At 34.1% G+C, this 10747-nt stretch overlaps 1 protein-coding gene across 1 annotated transcript; it reads right to left on the bottom strand.

The window, feature by feature from the left end:
- Positions 1–5099: 5099 nt before the first annotated feature.
- LOC139844810 (uncharacterized) lies at positions 5100–8106 on the bottom strand. The gene is made up of 3 exons (XM_071835037.1): positions 8023–8106; positions 5423–6281; positions 5100–5333 (listed from the first exon to the last, which is right to left on the bottom strand). Exons 2-3 carry the CDS (start codon positions 6279–6281, stop codon positions 5317–5319), a joined length of 876 nt encoding a protein of 291 aa, XP_071691138.1. The 5' UTR covers positions 8023–8106; the 3' UTR covers positions 5100–5316.
- Positions 8107–10747: the final 2641 nt, after the last annotated feature.

The raw sequence follows: 10747 nt of genomic DNA, 5'->3' as shown, positions 1-10747 counted from the left end.
TTCGATTGATACACGTCATTTGTGCCAGAAGCATCACAGTCACGTTTACCATTTGAATTGGGAATTTCACTATCACGTTTGAAACCCGATAAAGTGACTCAAGAATCGGAGACATCACAGCATACCTTAGAGTTCGAGGAAGCAACAGATGTTTCAATGCCTCGAGACTCGTCAATATCCTCCATAGTCGTACTGTTGACCGAATTCTTGGACGGACCGTCAACAAAATTGTTTAAGGGAGGTTCACTCGTCGAAACGGAAGTCGGTAACTTGCTCTCACCATTGACTAACACCTGGTTCACAACCACCCCAAGACTTTCAGTGGACTGAAATTTGTTGACCGAAACAGACCCATTTTGACTACAATCGACTTTGCTAGTTAACGAAGCATCATTGCCACCGGACGGAGCCTTAAAACCAAAAGGGAAATTTGATGGATGAGGAGGAGGGTGAATTTTTACATTATTTGGATCAAGATCAGTGGATTTGATGGAAAACCGTGTGTACTTTCAAATCAAATTAACGCAGCGGAACGATAAAAATAAACTTATTATTACAAAACATACACACGATTGACGGTTCCAACAAGATCCAATTACACCACTAATAATTGTCAAAATATATAAATTCACAAAGTGAGTAAACGATATACCTTTCCTGAAGAAACGGATTGTAGGAGAGAAACTTACGATCAAAAGTATGATCGTCACTTTGGATAGTCCACACTACACTTCAAACGATCGTCAATGGATGCTAGTCCAATACCAAGTAACAAATTAATATAATCAAATTATATTAATTAACAATAGATGTATAATACTCAGTATACAATTTTGTTTTCAAGATGAACCAAAAGAAATAAAATGGTTCTCTTGGTGAACATGCAACAACAACAAGAAAGAATATATGTGTTCTTCCTTTTTTTTTTGTCTGATTGAATCTCTTTTTCATAAAACCCAAGTCATAATACATATATAATGTTTGTAATTATTCAATGATCCAAAAAACACGTATGAATTATTTGTTTTCCATTTGCTTTTTCTTTTACTTTTGCTTTATGAATTTTTAATACAAAAGAATCAAGATATGGAGTAGATATATGGAATATGCAATCATCATTCCATTGTGACTAATATTAACTAGTATTAATCATAAAGCATGTATTAAATATTGAATTATTGATCAACCAACTATTAGTCAATAAACAAATTAATATTTATCATATATTCAAACTCAACTAGTTTAAATTGTTTAGTTACTTAGGTAATATATATATATATATATATATATATATATATATATATATATATATATATATATATATATATATATATATATATATATATATATATATTGCATTTGACGTCTAGGTGTATATGTGTGTGACCCCGAAGGCTCAAACGAATTTAGCCATATAATTATATGTTGTACCTTGCACATTAATCCTACAGACTCCCACTTGTGCATGGTACAACACCAAGTAACTATACTAACAATGGATACCGTCTAGCAACAGGCCATTGTCCCTAAATTCACGTGAGGGTAGTTTCTCGGAACTGCTTATGGTAAGTGTTAAATGTCATTCGTCCTTTTGTTTCAGATACTTTAGTTAAACTTGAGATATGGATCATTCGTCATTCTCGTTTGTTTAACAATTTTATTTCTCGATCTTAGAACTGAATTAGATCACCAAATTAATTAAGTATCATCTTAATTACATCTGGGTGCGGCCACACAAATATCTTATTCATTCATCGAGGAGCTCAAAAGTATCTAACTCCAAACATTTTGGAGGAACAAATCCTATATTGCATACACGTGTCTCTCACGAGCTTTGCATTATACCCAATAATAGCCTTTATTACCGTCTTATTCAGGACAGCATTTAACCATATCAAAGTACAATATTCCACACATCGAAACCGGCGTGCATCTCAAGTCTAAGGACATAAAGACATAATCACTAAAAGATTCACTACTGACAACGATCCATGTAATGATATCTCGGTTGGGTCATTCCAATATCCATCATCAATGAATACATATGAATTTGGTCTCTGCAAGTTAACTATTTATCATCAATAAATATAAACCAAAACTTCATATTAATCTTAATTCATGTTATTCCCATAACATGATCGATTATGGAGATTTTGAATAATCAACAATTATTCATGGATTAAACATGCTAATATAGAACATAGTGATATAAATGAAAATGATCATAACATCAATATATCAATTCATTATGATAAAACTGTTTAATGTTCCAAAAATATCCAAATACTAAATTACAAATTAAAAAGATCAGCAGCATAACGAAGTCCAATACTACTAGCATGATCATCATGCTTGTTGTGTGTCATGGGCTTCGTGAACGGGTCAGCCACATTATCATCTGTATGAACCTTAAGAATACTAATATCATTCCTCTCAACGACTTCTTGAATGTAGTCAAACTTTCGAAGAATGTGTCTGCTACCTTTACGTACACGTGATTCTTTCGCAAGTATAATAGCACTTGAATTATCACAGTACATTTCCATAGGGGATTCAATGCTGGGAACTACTCCGAGTTCAGCAATAAACTTCCTAATCCAGACAGCTTCTTGAGTAGCTTCTGAGGCAGCAATGTATTCTGCTTCCGTTGTAGACTGTGCAACTGTGGTCTGCTTTGAGCTTCTCCAATCAACTGCCCCGCCATTCATGACAAAGACATACCCTGACTGGGATCGGGAATCATCTCGATCAGTTTGGAAGCTAGCATCTGTATAACATCTAATACTCAACTCTTCTTCCAAACCACCGTAAACCAAGAACATATCTTTAGTTCTCCGCAAATACTTAAGAATGCTCTTAACAGCAATCCAATGTTCTTCACCTGGATTCTGTTGATAACGACTCGTCAAACTCAAAGCTAACGAGACATCAGGTCTAGTACATAACATAGCATACATAATGGATCCTATAGCCGAAGCATAAGGAACACATTTCATTCGTCTTATCTCATCAGGTGTGATAGGACTTTGAGACTTGCTCAAGGTTATGCCCTTTTGCATGGGCAATGCTCCGCGCTTGGAGTTTTGCATGTTAAATCTTCGTAAGATTTTGTCAATGTATGTACTTTGACTCAAACCAATAAGCCTTTTGGATCTATTTCTATAGATCCTGATTCCTAAAATATACTTAGCTTCTCCAAGATCTTTCATGGCAAAACATTTTCCAAGCCAAGATTTGACATCTTGCAAAGTTGGAATGTCATTTCCAATAAGTAGTATGTCATCAACATACAAGATCAAGAAGACAACTTTGCTCCCACTAGCTCTAATGTAAACACAGGGCTCATCTTGGTTTTGAGAAAAACCAAACTCTTTGATTTTCTGATCAAACTTAAGATTCCAGCTCCTGGATGCTTGCTTTAATCCATAAATGGATTTTAGAAGCTTGCATACTTTATTAGGATGCTTTGGATTTACAAACCCTTCCGGCTGAACCATATATACGTCCTCACTTAGGTCGCCATTTAGGAAAGCGGTTTTCACATCCATTTGCCATATTTCATAATTATGAAAAGCTGCTATGGCAATAAGTATCCTAATTGACTTAATGCTCGCGACTGGTGAATAAGTTTTCTCATAATCAATTCCTTGAGTTTGAGTATAACCTTTTTCCACCAATCGAGCCTTAAAAGTGTTTACATTACCGTCCATGTCAGCCTTCTTCTTGTAGACCCATTTACACCCAACTGGTTTACAATTGGGTGGAAGATCAATCAAGTCCCATACTTGATTTTCTTTCATGGACTGCATCTCTGTATTCATAGCATCTCCCCATTTTTCAGATTCTAAACCTGATATGGCCTCACGGTAGCTAGAGGGTTCATCATAATCCCCTAGATGAGATTCATCTGAATTAATCAGAAGATTTAACTTCTCCGGTCGATGAGGAGTTCTACTAGATCTACGAATTATAGGTGCAACACGTTCTGGCTCATCAACAATGTGCTCAGCTTCAACGTGTGGATAACTAGTGCCTTCAAAAGGTATGTTACCTTGTGATTCTTGAATTTCTTCAAGATCTACTTTACTCCCACTGTCTTCTTGTAAGAGAAGATCTCTTTCAAAGAATTCAGCAAACCGAGCAATAAACACTTTGTTTTCAGCTTGGTAGTAAAAGTAGTAACCCATTGTTTCCTTTGGGTATCCCACAAAGTGACATTTGATACCTCTGGGTTCTAACTTGTTTGAAGTGTCACGTTTCACATACGCTTCACAACCCCAGACTTTCAAATAAGACAACTTAGGACTCTTTCCATGCCATAACTCATATGGTGTCTTATCTACCTTCTTGGTTGGAACCATATTGAGTATGCGTGCAGCAGACTCTAATGCATAACCCCAAAAAGACATCGGTAGAGTAGTTAGACTCATCATAGATCGAACCATATCAAGTAAAGTTCGATTCCTCCGCTCCGACACACCATTGTGCTGTGGTGTATAAGGTGGAGTGAATTGTGAGACAATCCCACAATTCTTCAGGTGGTCCAAAAACTCTTGACTCATATATTCCCCTCCCCGATCAGAACGAAGGGCTTTAATGGTCTTTCCAAGTTGATTCTCTACTTCATTTTGGAAGATTTTGAACGTTTCAAAAACTTCATGTTTATGTTTCAGCAAGTAAACATAACCATATCTACTATAATCATCAGTAAATGTAACGAAGTATGTTTCACCATTTCTAGACATAGTTCTAAAAGGGCCACATACATCAGTATGTATTAGTCCTAAAAGATCTTTAGCTCTTTCACCTAAACCGGAGAAAGGAGCCTTTGTCATCTTTCCACATAAACACGACTCGCATACATCAAATGACTCAGAGCCAGTTGATTCCAAAATCCCATCAGATTGGAGTTTTGAAATGCGTTGTTTGTTTATATGACCAAGACGACAATGCCATAGATAGCTATTATTCAAGTCTTTCTTGACTCGTTTGGCAGTACATGTATATACAGAATTATTATTTGAAATTACACCATGCATATCAATTTCAAAAATACCATCACGTGGAATAGAATTAAAATAAAATACATTATTCTTAGAAACTGAAATACCAAAGTGCATAAATGTAAGTTCAAAACCAACATTTTTCAAAAGAGAAACTGAAATTACATTGCTCGTAATACTAGGAGCATAATGACATTGTTCCAACAAAACAATAAGACCACTAGGTAGAGTAAGCTCATAGGTGCCAATAGCTTCGACTGCAGCTCGAGCCCCATTGCCCACTCTTAAGTCTAGTGTGTTGTTCTTCAGTCTCTTACTTCTTCTCATTCCCTGCATATTGTTACAGATGTGAGTACCACAACCAGTATCAAAAATCCAGGAATCACTAGAAAAAGTATATAACTGTATATGAAATATACCTGATTTGCTAGTCTGGCCAGCTTTGCCTTTTCTCAACTCAGATAGGTAGGAAGGACAGTTCCTCCTCCAGTGGCCAACTTTTCCACAGTGGAAACATTCGGCGTCTTTCGCTGGGTTTTCTTTCTTGGGAGGTGGTGGAATCTTTTTCTTAGCAATTGACTTGCCTTTTCCTTTTCCCCAAGTTTTTGGCTTATTCTTTCTCACTCTACCTTCCCTAATCATAAGGACACCTGGATTGGAAACCTTATATGGAATATCCTGTTCAGCAGTTTTGAGCATCGAGTGCACCTCTGCCAGAGATTTCTCCCAACCTTGCATATTGTAATTCATCACAAATTGGTGATACGATTTTGGTAGTGAAACCAAAACCGTGTTCACGGCCAAGTTAGGCGGCAAGGTAGTTCCAAGTTTTTCCAATCGGTCAATGTAGCTTTTCATTTTTAAGACATGAGAACTCACTGATTGACCCTCCTCCATTTTGCATGTTTGAAGAAGCTTATAAGTTTCATATAACTCTTGACTAGCCTGTTTCTGAAACATATTTTTCAGCTCAGTCATCATATCATATGCTGTACGATCTTCCATTTCCTTTTGGAGGTCAGAAGTCATACTAGCAAGCATGATTAAAGCTATCTTCTCTTGCTCATCAAACAACTTCTGATAAGCATTCTTTTGAGCAGCAGTAGCTGTCTCAGGAGGAGCTTCGGGTAAGGGTTCTTCAATTTTGTTCAACTTCCCTTCAAATTTGAGAACAATTCTCAGGTTGCGGTGCCAATCGAGAAAGTTTGAACCATTAAGTTTCTCCTTCTCCAACAAAGAACGGAGGTTGATTTGGTTTACGTTTTGATTGTTTGACATCTACAAGAGAACAAGATTCAATTTTAGTATTTTCGATATTGTACTTTAATAAATTAATTACCCAAGTTTTAATATATTTAAAAACAATTAATTTACGAAAGCCTAAAATCCACATAGAGGTTCCATAACTACATCTGTTGATCAGCTAGCAGTTATAGAGTCTACTGGTAGGTAGCGAGTACCAATTGCATCACAGATGCAACTCTTAGATCTTTATGGGACCCTGAGATATGTGTAGTCTAACAAACCACTATTATCTAATGGCATGTTTGTCCCATCCTTGCCTCGATCTCAGGTCTCACCGTGAATACGATTAAGTCGTCCAATTTGAAAACAGTGGAAATTCAGCCTAGTCTCACTCGTAACTGAAAATTCACCTCGTGGCTATAATTCGATTAGGTCTCACCGTAATCAAAAAATAACGAGGAGTGTTTGCAAGCTCATTGGATGGCATGACTTAAATTTGACGGGTATTTTAAAAATGTTTGTGTTAACGAATAATGCATGCACACAAGATTCGCTACAATTTGTTAAAAAAACATTTTAACCAATTTTATATATGTCGATCGTGTTTATGCGTCAAGTTTGTTATTTTATTTTATATAAAAAAAATAACAAATACACACTGTGTATCATTTTAAAACATTTTTAAAAGATGTTGCTCATATATATTATTTGAGTTTCAAAAAATATTTAACTTTAAACTCGTTAGAGTTTAACCTTTTAAAATCATCAATTTTAACCTTTGAAACTCGTTACTAGTTTTATTTGATGTTTTCATCAAAAAACATTTAGCATATATTATAATCAACAATTAAATATAAATTCGTAAAAATAAAACACAACCATACCATGCATCACACACACATAGCCTAGCCCAAAAATCCTATGCTTGATCCCATGAGCCGACATGGGATCAAGAGGTCAAACTAAGGGTAATATCGTAGCTCCCACTTGATTCAAGAATCAAGTGAAAACTTGACAAACGCCATTGTTGTCAACTTGACCTGTTCGCCATCTTCTAAGCCAAAAGCATGTTGTATTTTATCTTCAATCTTCATCTTGTTACATTTATTTAAATTTGAAAATACAACTAAACTAGTACTTTTACAAATTGAAATAAACTTAAATACAATACTATGAAAATGGAAAATAAATATAATACAATTTTGGCTTCAAAATGGCCTTATAATACAAATAATCAACATGACACAATATTGCTGTAATCAACAATCACAACAATCATACATAGGCCGGGGCATTATGGGCTATGTGTGCAATCACAATTCTAATAACTACATTATTAAAAACTACATATGGCTTGTCCATGGTTACAATGCATGTGTACAACCATGGAATGAAATAAACAACAATTATTCAAGCCATAATAAATAAATTCAAAATTTATAACAGTGATATTTTTCAGATCTTATTTGTGCGTCATGAGATTTAATTTAAAACAAACATGTTGAAATTGTAAAAAAAATTTTTTTTTTTACTTTTTACCATCTCACAAAACTAGATCTGAGAAAATCACGTGACAATTAAAATGGTGTAAAAGCGGCTCTGATACCACTGATGGAAAACCGTGTGTACTTTCAAATCAAATTAACGCAGCGGAACGATAAAAATAAACTTATTATTACAAAACATACACACGATTGACGGTTCCAACAAGATCCAATTACACCACTAATAATTGTCAAAATATATAAATTCACAAAGTGAGTAAACGATATACCTTTCCTGAAGAAACGGATTGTAGGAGAGAAACTTACGATCAAAAGTATGATCGTCACTTTGGATAGTCCACACTACACTTCAAACGATCGTCAATGGATGCTAGTCCAATACCAAGTAACAAATTAATATAATCAAATTATATTAATTAACAATAGATGTATAATACTCAGTATACAATTTTGTTTTCAAGATGAACCAAAAGAAATAAAATGGTTCTCTTGGTGAACATGCAACAACAACAAGAAAGAATATATGTGTTCTTCCTTTTTTTTTTGTCTGATTGAATCTCTTTTTCATAAAACCCAAGTCATAATACATATATAATGTTTGTAATTATTCAATGATCCAAAAAACACGTATGAATTATTTGTTTTCCATTTGCTTTTTCTTTTACTTTTGCTTTATGAATTTTTAATACAAAAGAATCAAGATATGGAGTAGATATATGGAATATGCAATCATCATTCCATTGTGACTAATATTAACTAGTATTAATCATAAAGCATGTATTAAATATTGAATTATTGATCAACCAACTATTAGTCAATAAACAAATTAATATTTATCATATATTCAAACTCAACTAGTTTAAATTGTTTAGTTACTTAGGTAATATATATATATATATATATATATATATATATATATATATATATATATATATATATATATATATATATATATATATATATATATATTGCATTTGACGTCTAGGTGTATATGTGTGTGACCCCGAAGGCTCAAACGAATTTAGCCATATAATTATATGTTGTACCTTGCACATTAATCCTACAGGATTTACTATCCACAGAAGAAGTTTTAGAGCAAATCTTTGTATCACACCCATTGACCTTGTGTTCACTATCTGTAAGCTTACTTTTAGATTCCCCATCACCAAGAGATGAGGGAACATTATGTTTATCTAAGCTGCCAGAGTTCACACTGAAAGTATTGTTATCACAACCGAACTCACTCGTATGCAATTCATCTACTTTAATTAAAGACCAAGTAAACCGATCTTTATTGAAACTAAAAACTAAATTGTGATTTCTAACCGACTCAGGTAGATTAAACTCGAACAACTTACCATCGACCTTAACTTCAATGGAATTAGAGTTCTCTGTGAACTCCTTAAAGTGACACGACTTGTTATTCTAGATCGAAGGATGGATCCCAGAAGCGGCTGATTTACTTTCAAACCCTGTGACGACGTTGACGGAGGATCTGCCACCCCGCTTCTCACTTCTAGATGGAACAGAGTTCACGTATGGACCTGAAAAACCAGCATTGCACTCATATTTCGATGAGTTCTTACCCACGTTAGGTCCGGAATAACCATCTACCATCTTTTTCCTCTCCAACGCTTTGAAAACACGAATCACCCTTCCATTTATATGAATGCAGTTTAACTTTTTTTCAAAGCTTTCGACATCACTAACCTTTTCAAATCTCACAAAACCGAATCGTTGACCACTCGAAAGTTTCTTTCTAGCTAAGTACACATCTTTAACAAACCCAAATTGACCAAAAGATCGTATATTGCTTATATGCTGCTACAATATATTGCCTCAATTAAATAGTCTGAACACATGTGAGATGCATCTTTGAAAGTTGTAGTTGTGTACTTGTTAGTGCTTTATACAGATTCACTAAATACAACTTAGTGTATTGATTTGATTGAAATAATTTTGTACGTCGAGAAATTGGTGGTAATATAAGTTTATTATAATTGCAGTTTGGTATTTAGTATGGTTTTATTTCAGTCGTTGGTATCTTGTTGTTTGGTTTAGATCATTAGATGATACAATATCTATAGCTGCAGGTAATATTTTTTTTTTAAAAAATAGCAAAGAAACCGGTTTTTTACATAAAAGGGGTCTCTTTTGTCATGCATAGAAACCTGTTTTTTTTCAAAAACCGGTCTCTTTACTAAGGAAAAGAAACCCGTTTTTACTAAAAACCGGTTTCTAAAGTCCACAAAAGAAACCGGTTTTAAAATCGGTCTCAACCTAATAAACCCCTACCAATAGAAACCGGTTTTGAAACCGGTTTCTAAAGGTCCAAAAACCGGTTTCGTTGCCTTTTTTGTGTAGTAGTGACTGTTCTTAAAGCGCAATCCAGGCTAAGGGAGACATCCTAAATGAATACGTTTGTCTCTTCTGAGTTTATTACCTGTTATTTCGTTTTTAGTTATTAACTAGTTGTGGAGCTCTCGCTTTGCGCCGGGGGCTCCGTTTTGAATGCGAGTTAAAAAAAAAAAAATCTTGATATATTTTGTCAAAAAGAATTTTTTTCGACATCTAACATTGAAGGGTTGTTCCTTTTGTGAAAGTTATTTTTTTTTTTTAAAGTTAGTTGATCTATTTTGTAAAAAAGAATGTTTTTCGACATCTTTTGGTAGCATTGAAGGGTTTTTCCTTTTATGAAAGTTGCCTCTTTTATCATTGAAGAAGAAAAATAAAAAAAGGTAGTTGATTTTTTTGTAAAAAAAAAATTTTTTCGACATCTTTTCGTAACATTGAAGGGTTGGTTCTTTTACGAAAGTTGCTTCTATTATCGTTGGAGATAAAAAAAAAAGGCGAAATGACGAAAATACCCCTGATTACTATTGATGAATAGTGCTACAGAGTTTTGTCTTTTAAATAGTATAGTAATAGTAATTTAGTTATTAATTTAGTTTAATTACAATCTTTCATAAAAATCCCCTTAATTAGTTTAATTAT

Source organism: Rutidosis leptorrhynchoides, chromosome 4 (assembly GCF_046630445.1).
Source record: "Rutidosis leptorrhynchoides isolate AG116_Rl617_1_P2 chromosome 4, CSIRO_AGI_Rlap_v1, whole genome shotgun sequence".
Lineage (NCBI taxonomy): Eukaryota > Viridiplantae > Streptophyta > Magnoliopsida > Asterales > Asteraceae > Rutidosis > Rutidosis leptorrhynchoides.
The sequence above is the reverse complement of the archived record's forward strand: the minus strand, read 5'-3'. Positions and strand labels throughout refer to the sequence as shown.

Excerpts from the sequence above, each read along its gene's own strand:
- LOC139844810 (XM_071835037.1), bottom strand. The coding sequence starts at position 6,281 with ATGTCAAACAATCAAAACGTAAACCAAATCAACCTCCGTTCTTTGTTG.